The sequence below is a fragment of the Onychostruthus taczanowskii genome, unplaced genomic scaffold, assembly GCF_017590055.1.
Source record: "Onychostruthus taczanowskii isolate IOZ18803 unplaced genomic scaffold, ASM1759005v1 scaffold168, whole genome shotgun sequence".
Taxonomy (NCBI): Eukaryota; Metazoa; Chordata; class Aves; order Passeriformes; family Passeridae; genus Onychostruthus; species Onychostruthus taczanowskii.
Genome location: NW_024498884.1, coordinates 129,454 through 143,550, shown reverse-complemented (window position 1 = coordinate 143,550; position 14,097 = coordinate 129,454). Strand labels below are relative to the sequence as shown.

The 14,097-nt window shown below is 33.4% G+C and overlaps 1 protein-coding gene across 1 annotated transcript in view; it reads left to right on the top strand.

The window, feature by feature from the left end:
• LOC121333367 (contactin-associated protein-like 4) overlaps nt 1-14,097 on the top strand; it is a 200,077-nt gene that overhangs the window by 124,604 nt on the left and 61,376 nt on the right. Inside the window, exons 4-8 of the mRNA XM_041399639.1 lie at nt 800-947; nt 6,488-6,691; nt 6,866-7,050; nt 8,728-8,871; nt 11,290-11,551. Coding sequence (XP_041255573.1) covers nt 800-947; nt 6,488-6,691; nt 6,866-7,050; nt 8,728-8,871; nt 11,290-11,551 — 943 coding nt within the window. The remainder of the gene's footprint in view (nt 1-799; nt 948-6,487; nt 6,692-6,865; nt 7,051-8,727; nt 8,872-11,289; nt 11,552-14,097) is intronic.

Sequence of the window (14,097 nt, the reverse complement as noted above, 5' to 3'; positions counted from 1 at the left end):
ACACAATTACTGTTCCATGGTCCAATCCAGCAATCTTTAAAACATAGAATTTACAACCATATAATGAGTTTTTAGAATGGTATAGTTTATTGCTACATTTTTTTTAAATTTCTTCTTTACATTTTTATGTATTTCTGGTTTCTTTATGTAAGAAAAAGGGAAGGTAGTTTTATCAGTTAAATACTGCTAAAAATTTTACATTTTTTTCTTTCCCCTTGTGAAAAAAATAAATTAATGATTCTTCTCTTTTAACAGGGCACTGAAACACATCCCTTTTACAATCATTTGGATTCTTTAGTTGGAAACAAGTGTTTTATTACCCTAACCTATCAGTATAAGACCATTTTAAATACAGCATGCTATGCATTTGAAGCACAAGTTTGCAATAAAATCCATTTAGTCTTTCAATAGAAGGAATTTGTAGACATCACGCTGTTTTCTTATGCTAAAGTGTTAGAGCCATGCATTGAAGTAGGAGGATATTCGACATGTTTTTTGACAGGAATGTTTGAGGTTGCAGGGTTTGTTCACTGAAATTTTAGAAGCTGTTAAATACTTCGCTGCGTGGGGCATCAGCCCTAAATACACAGATGAGTTAACTCCTTATCCAAAAGAATCATCAATTTTGAATCATCAGATGTTCCTGTGGAATTCACTGACAATTGCATTTTATTAATGTGCTTGACTGTTTGCCAGATGAAATGGAAGTAAAATATATAAAATGAAAAGATCAGTGATACTTCCTTATATTTCTGTATTCAATGTGGATGTGGCTGATTTCTTTTTCATTTTCTTCTAGGCCTTTTCTGGAAACACAAATGCAGACAGTGTCGTGTACTATAAGCTTCAGCATTCTATTAAAGCAAGATTTCTCCGTTTTGTGCCTTTGGATTGGAATCCAAATGGCAGGATTGGAATGCGCATTGAAGTGTATGGATGCACATATAGTAAGTTTATTTCTGAGTTAGCTAAATGAAATGAATCTTAATCAATGTCTTTTGCTGCCTAAATAGCATTTTAAAGTAGATTCCTAAGACTAAAATGAATCTCAAATAAGACTGATTTAATAAGTTTATGTGCCTACTACACTGTTTGTACATCAACTATCAATATGTGATGCTTATTTTCCAGTCCTTTCTGTATTGGAATGACAAAATCCAATAACTGATGTTATGCAAACTCTTTTTTTTTTTTTTGGTCATAGTCCTAAAAATTGCATCTTAACATGGTATACTATTTATCTGAAGGCCAAAATATGCTAAATGTTTACAGTTTTAAATCTATGTGGTCTTGATCCTGAGCCAGTAAGAGTAAAACTAGAGAGATCCACAAATAAAAAAATTCAAGGACACGTCCAAGTTTTTTATATATTTATATTTTATATATTTTTAATAGCTTTTCTGCCCTTAATAACTGACATAAGCCTTTGGAAGCAGATTGTGTAAGTGTTGTGGTTTTATTGATCTGCTGGACAGTGTAAATACTCCTGACATCTTCCTGTTGCAGTTTTTCATCCATGGATTTTTTTTTTTTTAATTCCTCTATGTAAGTTTTTACTGCTTTTTTGTTCTTCACATCTTTTCTCCATTATGGAAACAGAATTTATTTTAAGCAATCTCTTTAACTGCTTTTTGTGCATGCTTTTATATGTTGTTCTTTGTTGTTTTGTTTTGGGTTGGTTTTTTTTTTTTTTCAACTTCTTTATTTAAGTTATATTTTGTATGGTTGATTTCTTTTGGATGGTCTCCATATACCTGTTTTCTATTGCCATGCATTTTTATCTGACTTCAAGTGTATGTAGGAAAACATATCTCTGGGCTTTCTGCCTTAAACCTGACTTTTTAAAATTGGTAAAAGTTAGTGAACTAAGGATATTGAACATTTAAACCTGGATGAGGCGATTAGGTCACCTCAGAAATCAGGTAAACTTCTTCATCCCAGAAAACAGACATCTCATGCCAGGAGTAGAGCCTGAAAGGCTCACACAAAATTCCTCAGTAACAACTGCCTTGAGAACTGGGAACACAACTTATGATTCCCAGAACAATCTGAGAAAATGGCCTTGAAAACCGAGTAACTGAAAAGTATGACCGTGATTCAACTTACCCTCAACTCTTTTAAATTCTAGAACAACCAAAGTTTAAAAATGGAGGATAGATGAATTTATCATTCAAAGCTATAATCTCATCTGAGTCTTCTATTTGAGACCTGATTTCTGTGGTACATGATGGCAGAATAGTCTTTCTTCTCCTTAAGCTTCACTTTAAAATTCATTGGTAGTTATCAACTTTGGTTCTTCACAATCCTTCACTTTGTGCATGTGATAACATTTAAATCCTTACTCAGTTTTGCTCTCAAATATTTTCAAACTGAACATCTCTCTTTTGACCATGCCTAAAAGACAGATTTTAATTATTTATATTCCCTATCATAATTTTTTCTTGCAAGATCCATATTATGGCTCTCTTCTGTGTCATGCTTGCTGCCCACCAGTAGAAAACTATGAGTCTAAATGACAAATAAAGAAAAGTGTCCATGCAACTGAAAAAAAACCCCAAACATTTAGAATAAGCAGTTATGGAGTTAAAATATTTTTGTGTAGCCATTAACTATTTTTGAGGAAGATTAATTTTTTTACTGATTGCCAAGTGCCTTTACTAGGTAAATTCAGTGGTTGCCATTGAATACAAACCAGATGATTATAGATTTGCAGTTTTAAAAATTATTTTAAAACGTAAAAGCTTAATTCTTTCTCTCCAGTCTTTTTCTCCATTTGTCAGGCACAATGAGGACATGGAGTTATTGTTACAGTAATTATGCCTGGCTCTTTTTGAATGACTGTACTTTTCAAAGCGGGACCAGAAAAAGAAGAAAAGCAGAAATGCCAATAATATCTACTTTAGCTTTGATTCACATATTTTACATATCCCATTTTCTCATCCTTTCCTTCAGGGAGCTCTCATTGGGTATTAGACTTTAAGAGTAAACAACACTATTTTCATTTACCATCAAGTATGTGAACTGTGTTCTGTATTCAAGTGCAAATGCACTAATTTCATTCTTCAGTCTTACCTGTTAGAAATTACACAACTAAAACTAAACTTGTGAGAATACAGGATGTAGATCTCTCTACTCCATAAAGTGATGTGAAAAATCTATGTCTCTATGTTCTAAAAAAGTCATTACTATATTAATCAAGTTGTACTTACAGGGTGAATTTTGACAGGCCTGAAATCTGCTGTCTTCCATGTTTTACATGCAGCTTGTTTTCTCCTATAAGCTTTTTAACTCGACTGTCACATTTTAGATGCCTGTAAAATGTGCATCCAGACAAGCCCTTCCATTTTTGCCTCAGCATTTATTGAGTAGAAAGGCCAAATAAGGGTACTCAGTTAAGGACTTACATTAAATATTTAAATAGTTCCCCTTCCTTGTTTTTTTTTTTTTTTTTTTTTTTTGTTTTTTTTTTTTTGTTTTTTTTTTTTTGTTTTTTTTTTTTTTTTTTGTTTTTTTTTTTGTTTGTTTTTTTTTTGTTTGTTTTTGTTTTTGTTTTGGTTTTGTTTTTTTTTTTTTTTTATTTTGGATTCTTCTCCCTCCTCATTCTGCTGTTTCTGCAATGTTCCTTAGTTTTTTTACTCATGTTCTACAGTCATTTAAAGAAAGGAAAGGAGGGAGGGAGGGAGGCAGACAGACAGGAAGGAAGGAAGGGAGGAAGGAAAAAAAAAGAAAAGAAAGAAAGAAAAGAGAGAAAGGAAAAGGAAAGAAGTGGCGGGAGTGGCGGACGGAAGTGGCAGAAGTGGCGGAAGTGGCGGAAGTGGCGGAAGGAAGAGAAAGAAAAAGAAAGAAAGAAAAGAAAGAAGAAAGAAAGAAAGAAAGAAAGAAAGAAAGAAAGAAAGAAAGAAAAAGAAAAGTAAATAGTTTGTTTTCTACCTTCTGGTGTTCAACCTGCCTTCAGGTGAACCAAAAAAAACACCTGCTTGTGACATGACTACACTGCAAATACTCTGTGCTGAGCCTCAGCCCAAAATCTGTCTGACGCCTCTGCCTGATAATTCTTTCTATTTAGTGTGTACTAAAGAAACAATGAATCTCTACTGACATTTTCTGTGTCTTGTTCCTGAAATGCCAGATTGTGGCAATTAAGCCATGTAAAACACAGTTAAGGTAAACTATATCGTGACACTAAAAAAAAGGGATATTGGGAATGTGTTTAGCTTACATTTTCCCCTCTTCATTGCAGTACTCTTGTATTTTATCCTCTCAAAACCAGCAGTCTAAAAATAGAAATCAAAAAAAACCAAAAAGGTGGGGTTTTTTTTGGTGTGTTGGGCAGAAAGATAGGTTTAAATCTGGAAATTACAAATGTATAAAGTTGTAGAATATAAGTAACTGGAAAATAAATATATACTGCACATTAAAAATTGTCAGTTATGTATGTTATGATACCTAACAAAAAGCACTGCAGATACTGTTCAAACCTTCTTGTTTTCTATCACTTCTAATTATATTGAGGCTTTTTCAGCATTTTCTATCTGGCTGAAATGCTTTATGTCCACATTACAATTACATCAGTTAAAGAAAGGACTTCTTATCCTCTTCATAGCTGAAATAATGACCAGTTGGTTTGCATTGGTTTAAGTTTTTTTTCTTTATAGAACATTAGCATTGGTTTCAATTGATATAAAGATATATATATATATATAAGTCATTTCAACTAAAACTTTTGCTCAGGATCACTAGTTTCTTGGTTCTGTGGTATGTGAGGCTTCCAGAATTTCCAGTTTCTCAGGGGCATTTTGTGATTTCCAAAGATATTTTCATAGTGCACTAAGGATTTATATCACATTAATTTAAGGAAGAGACATTGCCAATCGTGGAAACAAAAGATGAATGTTCATAAAACAAGTCCACCTGTTTTATTTTTCTTATTTATGTAGAGAAAATCCATGTAGAGGATTTTGAAGTCCAGGAAGTTGCAAGTAGTTGGTAAATAAGAGAGGAAAATCTTATGGTACTCTGGATATGTGCCCATATTCTACTTATCCTTATAACCCTGCAGGACACTCAAGCTGTCTTTCTCACAACTCTTTAAATATATTTCCAGGGGTAATGCATGAATGGTGAAGACAAGACCTGTGTGAGAAATATTACAAGGATTTTGATTGCCATCTGCAACCCTGTTGCAATCTTCATTAACTCATTGGGTGAGGGCAGGGGAAAAATTTAATTTTGTTTATTTTCCAAATTTAGACAAAGCAGATATTGCTTCTTAGGAACTAGTGCTGCAGAATAGTGTGAGGGATTTTGGAGCGCCATGTTAATGTTTATTCTCTTGTCCCAATAACTAATAAGAACAGTATGTTCCCAGTCTTAGAGTTATCATTGTCTAATAAGAATGTCTCTAGTTAGCTAGTTTGGTAGATGTATATAAATGTATAAGTGGTCTTATTGAAGTCTTTATTGAAGCTATTCTAAATTACATTCATTATTTTAATTCAACATTAATTAACACTTTTGCTGTCCATATTCATTTAGTGACAAAATGAAGGAAATGGTTAATCTAGGGTTCATGTTTAGGTAGATCATCATATTTATTCATTGTACGTTTGATAAATTCTCCATTATCAAGATATAAAGAAAATCAAGAAACTATATTTAAAAACATAACTGCATTCATTGACAAGAGCTTTGTGAAAATGGAATATAAATTACTAACCTAAAATTGATTTGAATTCATTCCATTTCCATGCTGAAAATATGGAGAAATATTTTTAGTGAAATTATATAAAGTTAGTAAATAGATAGTGGGTTTCCCTTGCCTTGCAAGAAGTCAACCAGTTGAAAAACAACTTCATATTTTATTGAGTATCCTTTACATCTTCATTCACTTCAAAAAGGTATTTTTCAAGGGTAATTACTTTTTTCTTCATTACATATGAATTGTGAATACTCTATGAGCTTTTTATAGTGTTACTAGTTCCTTGGTGTGTGTCTTGTTCACTCTGTACTTATTTTGATGGATATTCTTTTATACTATTGGGATAAAATCAGTTAGCCCTATTTCTTTCCCTTCCTGAAGGTCAACAGCAGCCTTGGCTTTTTTTTTTTTTTCTTTTTTTTTTTTCTTTATTTTGTTCATTGGAATGAATTGCACATAAATTAATAGTGATTTTCAGCCTAAGAATACAAGTAAAACTAGAAATGTTCAAAGTATTTTATAGATCCAAGGAAAGGAAGACCAGCATATGTGAACATTGTTAGATTTGAATAGAGGCTAAATGTCTTCTGACGTGGTTTTATTATCTAGCTATACCACCATCATTAAAACACAACAGTCCTAATATACGGGGAAAAAATAAAGTACGATTTACTGTAGACAAGTAATCTAGAGATGTTAGTGATGGAACTTCATACCATATTGAAGTAACATGCAACTGTTTCTTTTAGACATAGCATTGTACATTATCTTTCATTTCTTTACTTCTAGGGTCTGAGGTGGTTGGCTTTGATGGGAAAAGTTGTCTAATTTACACATTAAATAAAAAACTCATTAATGCACTGAAAGATGTGATTTCTCTGAAGTTTAAGACAATGCAAAGTGATGGAATTCTCCTCCACAGAGAAGGACAAAATGGAGACCACATCACCCTGGAATTAACTAAAGGGAAGCTGTCCCTACTCATTAATTTAGGTAACAGCTATAGTCTCGTAAAGTCTAATATAGTTACTAGGCATTACTTGACTAAAACTTCTTTTAAACTGTTAAGTGGATTTTAATGTATAAAATATGATAAACTAGCAGTATATTTTTGAATAATTATATTTTTTGAATGAAATTAATAGTTTCTATTTTTCTTCTTTCAAGGTGATACTAAAACTCATCCTTCTAATGCCCAAATTAATATTACGCTGGGCAGCCTTTTGGATGATCAACACTGGCATTCTGTTCTCATTGAGCATTTTAACAATCAAGTAAACTTTACAGTGGATAAACACACTCATCATTTTCATGCAAAAGGAGAATTCAGTTATTTGGACCTTGATTATGAGGTGTGAAAATTACCTTTCCTTTATTACACTTATTACTTTTGTTATGCAAATGCACTGAAACAGGCAAAGGAAACAGAACATACAGAAGTTTGTAGTCCTTAAGACCTTGGGGATTTTCTGTCTGTTAAGGGAATGAATCAAAGAAAAAGAGGTGTTCTTGGAGTACAAACCTTCCACTAGACTCAACTCAGTATATTCAAAAGACCATCTTTTTCATCTCAGAATTCATTATTTTAATACCTTTGTTTTAATAGAGCTGCAAATGTGATAAACAATATTGTAAACATAATGAATGAGACTCAACTCCATGCTATTATTTAATGAATATTAATGTTATGAACATAAAGCTTGATGAAAATTGCAAGGTCAGCATAAAAACCATTGTAGAAATATTTATATCAAGATTTAAATCCCTGTTAGATCTGAAAATTATACTGTGAAAAAAATCTTTCTTGCACAAATAGTAGATTCATGAAAAGTAGTAGATGTAGATGTGCTATGAAATTTTCCTGCCTGTGGTTAAAAATACCACTATTTCACAGTTGTAATGTGATGACTGACTGCTTTATGTTTGCCCTATACTGTTGTATAAGACAATGAGTGATAGAGCAGAATGTCAAGAACCTGCAGACTTCTTTGTACTCATTCTAATTTTTAAGCATTTTAGAGTGAGATGTCATGCTGTTCTGTGTCTGCATTATTCCATTTCAAAAATATCTGCTCAGAATTTCTGAATGTAAATCATAATATCAAGTTTGGAGGATCACACTAATTTAAAAAAAATGGTGAGAGGGAAAATCAGCTGGTTGAAACTGTTTAAAACAAATTTAAAAATTAAAAGGTTAATAGTTTGTACTGACCCTTTTTACAATGTTTTCTAGAATAGCTTTGAAATATTTGAGCTCAAATGTTCACTTATAGTGTAATCCTATTTCTGATGGTGTAAAAGAGTTAAAACATAGACCAGAGCAGAACTAAGGTCACCCTTGTGGCAATGCTTTTCTAAAATAATTTACTGCTTTCTAGCAGCTTTTGCCTTAGGGCAGGGATGTATTTAGACAGAATGATATTCTTGAATTTAATAGCTCTCAATGGGTTTTTGTTTTTGTTAAATCTTCCAATCTCTTTCTGAAACTAAGTAATTTTACAGCACCATACAAAGGAACTGCACAGCCTAAGCATTTTGAAAGGGAAAATGTGCCTCCTTTAGTTTGTTTCAAATCTGTCCTAGAATAATGTAATTTGATTCACTCTTGTTTTCTATTATAGTAGTTATGGTGTGCACAGAGTGGAGAAGTTAGGCTCAAGTTTCTAAAGAAATTGTTGCTAATTGTCTTCTCCTTTTTACACCGTTTTGCATAGTCTCCTTGTACTTGGCCTTGTTCCTCTTCTCCTTGGCTTCACAGCTGTAATGGACCCTGAAAACTGATTCAAGACACAGATACATCAGAAGAAGAAAAAAAAAAAACCAAAATGTCAGAAAGATTTGCTGCATACATTTGACTTTATATAGCCTAATTTTTTGTTAGCCTATTCTTATAATATGTAGATGTGATACAGTGAAATACACAAGAATTCATCATAGGCTAGTCTTTGACCTCTGCTCTTACAGTACAGTCAAATTATTTCCTTAGAAAATGACTTAATAGTATTATTGATTTCTCTTCTCTTTCTAAGCTCAGCTTTGGAGGGATCCCACTGCCTGGAAAATCAGGGACATTATCACGCAGGAACTTTCATGGGTGTTTTGAAAATATTTATTATAATGGAGTGAACATTATTGACCTGGCCAGAAGGCATAAATCTCAGATCTACATTGTGGTAAGAGATTTATAGTTAAGAAAGTTAAGTTAATTTATAGTTAAGAAAATAACTAAAACAGAGAAAAAGATCACAACCACTTTCAAATCCAACCAGTTAGCACACATTTCTAGTAAAATCTATGCTAGGTAATGAAAGAAGAATAAAGTGATTACCAAGTTGGGCTGCTTCTCATTTTACGATGAATAGACTCATCCTAGTAGAAAAGGCGGGATGCATTTTACTCTTGAGGTCTTTAGCTGATATTCAGCTATGTCTGACATCGCAGTGTTGTGTGCTAATTGGGTGACAAAAGTCAATGAGTAACAAGATGCATCAGAAGCCATCAAATCTGGCTTTGTCGCACAGTAATAAGAATATGTGCCTGACTAATAAGAACACCAGTAATATGTTTTAACGGTTCGTTATTGCTGAGGACACTGTTCCATTTTGTCCAGAGCGTTATAATTTTGATAGATCAGTTCTGTTTTTCAATTTATACTGATCTTTTTTCTGAAGACCTTTAGTTTAAGTTGGTGGGTTCAGTGCATTTATTGTGACATGGCCAGGAGTCATATAATCCAAATTCCTACCTTTTAGAGAAACACTTCCAATAACAAAACAAATGTCTTCTGTTTTACAAAAGTCTTTCTAGAAATTTTACTAAATCCTTTGCTGTTGTTTTCGGTTTTTTTTTCCCTAGTACAACAAGGGTCATCTCTGTTTGTAACATGTACTTATTTTGTAGCAGAAAATGCAGAGGTGTTGTAGAAATCAGCTCAGAATAATTAAAAATATATTAAATGCTTTCATGATCAAATATTTTAACTTGGAATTCTGTTCAGAATACAAAGAATCAAATTTGGTCTCTGTCATAGAAGAAATGGATGAGAGGCATTTCTTTTCATGTGAAATTCACTTGAAATATTCCAAAATTATCTAAGCTTCTACCTCTGCATAGTGTTCTGTCCATGATGCCCTTGAATATTGGGGAATGGGCAATTATAGTAGACTCTGGGCGGACTAGTGGATGGGGATCTATAAAATTATCTGTAACAGAAAATTTCATTACTTCCATATCAAATGTTTTAAATTGTTGTGCTACTTTTAAAACTATTTAGGAGACATTTCATAATGTAAATAATGTAGAAAGAATCTCTGTTACCATAGAATCCCTGTTAAATAGGCACTTTAGTGAAGGAATCTGCAAATGGCCAGCTTTTAGCATTTAACAAGGCTTTTATAATTTGATGAGTACTTTTTCACTACGCGTCAGTTTAGCTGACTATTCATTTCTGTACAGCTGAGTTCATATGACAAAGCTTTTACTTATTCATCTATTTTCCTTGAAGAAAATGAAAACCCATAAACTTTAATACTTTGCCACACCAAGGACAAGTGAATATTTTTCTTATATTGATTTTAAAGCTACTTAATGTGTGGTCAAAGTTTTATGTATGCTGAAAAGTTCAAAACCTCTTAGTGTTGAACAGAAACTAGGTGTACTTTAAAATTCCAAAAACATTATTCTTTAGTTATCCTTTCTCCAAAACAAATTAGTTATAGTTCAAATGGTGTCAGCAAATCATTAGATCAGAGTGCACAGTTTACTACTATCAAGCCCCATAAGGCGTTAACTAACTCTGACACCAGATGCAAAAAATTTATTATTCCCATTCCAGATTTCTTATCTGCATCACTTAGTACAAGTACAGGTGCAGGTTACTTTCAGAGTTTCTCAATGAATTCAGCCACTAGTTTATCTAAGAAACAGTTATTTCAGAAGAAAGTAAGCACAAAACAAACACTAGGTGCATAAATCCAACTCATCATCTAGTCCATATGGGCCTGCTTGAAAACACATTCCCTGGTAACTTAAGAAGTATGTGTTGTGCATGTGTAAGTATCAAGAGTTTATATGTGGAATTTTTCTGTTTGTGAAAACAAATACTGGAGTACACATCTTCAATTGCATCAATTTGGATTTTTTTATTTCTTAAATTTAACACTGTCTGAAACAATCAGTGACAGTTCAACATTCCTCTCTGCATCCAAGCATTTAGACCCATGTGTGTGTTTACGTGCAGTCAGCAGCACGGCATTTATTTGTCATTGAAGAATTTGTGAAGTCCCTAGTGCTTACTGAGACTGAGCCAAACTAGGAACAAAGCAGATCTTTCTAACTCCTGAAGTAGCATTAAATCAGCCTCATAATTTAGGATCGTACGCTATTCCCTCAAAGGTCCTTGCCGCTCTGTGCCAGCAGATGAGTCTACTCTGGTCAGACAGCTATGTTAACATTTCTCAGACTGATGATGTTCATGTTTGATTTTTAGACTAATATAACCAAGTACTATGTACCATGTTTTTAAACTGCAGTTTCCATGGAGAAATTCTCAAGATTCTTCCTAATGCCATATTTGTTTTATTTATTTCTAGGGCAATATGTCCTTCTCATGTTTAGAGCCACAGGTGGTTCCTGTGACATTTCTGAGCTCCAGCAGTTTCCTGGCACTGCAAGGCACATCAGGGCAAGATGAAGTATTTGTCAGTTTTCAGTTTCGCACTTGGAACAAGGAAGGACTTCTATTATCCAGTAAACTGCACCAGTCTTCAGGTGGTTTCCTCTTATATCTGAGTGATGGGAGAGTCAAAACCAATCTTCATAAAACAGGAAGAGTACTGAGTGACATTGCTGCAGGTAACAGAAATGAAGAAAAAATTAAATTAAAGATTAAAGGAAAAGTTACTTACTTGCTTTCTTGACTTATTTTTATGATTATTTTCTGTGCAACTGTGCTTTACTTGGAATATTATACCAAATTATTTCTAAATGCTTTCTTTTCTCACAAATATACCTATTATTTTTTTTTCTCCATGAGTGAGAAGAAATTACTTGCAGTAATATAGACTGAAAAATTGAGTCCTTAGCTTAACATGCATATGGGATGTACAGCTCATGTGTATAACCCAGGAAATCTAAGCAACCTTTTCAATTGTAAAGTGTAAAAAATTTAGTCTCTTACTCTGTCAATCTAAGTCATTATTTCACCATTTGTCTGTGCTTTCAAAAACTAATTAGTAACAAATTTTTTATGAAGTTATACATCACTATAAATATAATGTCTATTATTTTTTAGAGTTCTCAATTGCAGAGATATCCATTAATCTGGGACAGTGGATGCCCAATACCAGATTGTGTTTCAGAAAACCAGGGCAGGTTTGAGTCTATGATTAAAAAAAAAAAAGGAACTTGAGGAAAATGAATACCTGAGAGCTAAAGGGTCACTTTTGTAGTTAAACACTGAATTGAGACTAGATCATCTACTTTTGACAGTGCACTGCTAGGCATCTCTCAGGGTAAAACAGATTTTCGGAAAGCTAGTACCTAGTCTAGACTTCTGATGAGTAATTTCACCCTTGGCAAACAAATATGTCAAGACAAAAGGATGAAGCTACTACAGTGAATACACAGTCATGTTAGAGAGTATTCAGTTGGGATTGTAAGCTTTAAGATGCCAGCTTTAACTTTCTGTCTGCCTGGCAGGAATGGGACTAAGTCTTTCACAAAGAGTCTCAGTTTTTCTGAGCGCACTTGGCAGCTGATGTAGGAACAGCAAGACTGTTGGCCCAGTCAGGAATCTCTGTCATTCAGGAAATATGACAGCAGGACAGGAAAACATCATCTCCACCTTCAAAGGCTTTTTATAAAATGCTGAGATCCAGTAACATCCCCATGTAATAGTATCACCTACACCTAACAGCTCTTCATCAGTATTGTACTATTCTCTGATATTGCATATATCACAGCTATCTCAGAGCTTCTCATTATTTATGCAAACAAATTGAATTTTGCCCTTTACTTGTAGATGGATTATATGCTGTGATATGATATGATGAGTCCTAACACAGGAAAAAAGACAATAGAGATTAGGTGGATAAAAGGGATCACAAGGAATATATGATAGGAGGAAATTGATGCTGGGGTTGGAGTGGTTTCTGTATGGACAAAGATGACCAGGTTCCACTAGCTGAAGGAATATCTTGTAGAAGCAATGGTGAATTTGAATGCATAAAACACATTTTTGATATCCAAAACATGACTTGATCTTTGATTCATTTTGACCCATACACAAGCCTGTATTTTCCATTTCATATCCACAAAGCAGAATATTATCAGTGTAAACGAAGCCAAGTTAGTTCCAGTTATGTAACAAAAAACAAGTGAGAAACCCCCAAACTAGTTATAATCAATACAAAGACAAAATAAGAATCAACTGATCTAAATTGTTCTCAAAACTTATTAGGCAATATAATGCAAAGGGAGCAAAGCAGAATGAAGCAGGACAGAGAAACAGCTGCAGGATTTAAACGTGAGATCTCCATAATCTTCGTTCCATGCCCCTGTTTCTTTGATTGATTCCTTACTTTAAATCTTCTTAATAAATGAATATTCCTTCCCTTCCTTGAGGAGGAAGGGAAGGGAAGGGAAGGGAAGGGAAGGGAAGAAGAGGGAGAAAGAAACTGTGAAGTTCATTATGTTTCTACAGGTGTATAATGATTACAAGTAAAATTTTAAACTGTTGATTATTTTAATTCAGGAAAAGACTATAAGCCTCTAATGACCACAGATAATGTTGAAATTTACATAAATACTTTGATCCTGTTCCTGAGGGTGATAATAGGAACGGCCCTGGTATTTTTTTATTTTCTAAAATAACTGATGCACAAAGAGTACCATTTTAATGGCAAGAGATTTCCCTAGGCTTACCATTTGAAAATGTCAATTTCTTAGTAAGAATGTCAGTGGTATGAATTTGATTTTTTAGGAGCTATTTCAGTTGCTGTTCAATTAGGTGATGTACAGTTAAAGAAACTGTTGCCACGCACTGCCATTTTAACAGACTGGCTGATGGTGGTGGCACTTTTAACAGCAGTAGGTAGACTTGCACATGGGGCAATTTATTCAATTTCAAAGCTGCAACACAATATGTAAAATAGTGTAAACATTCCAAAACAAATCTTGACATTCTATGCTGAAACAGAATTTAATGTTCTCATGCTAGGTTAAGCTTTCCATTCATAAAGTCTAACAGGACAAATTGTGTTTGTCTTTGTGAAGGCAAAAGCAATAGCAAAATCATCTTATTCTCTTCTGAGAAGGAATTTATCTAACAAAACCATATGGGAAACTTTTCCTTGAGTTTTTGAAGTGTTTGTTGTAGCAATCACTGAAGCAATTCAAGT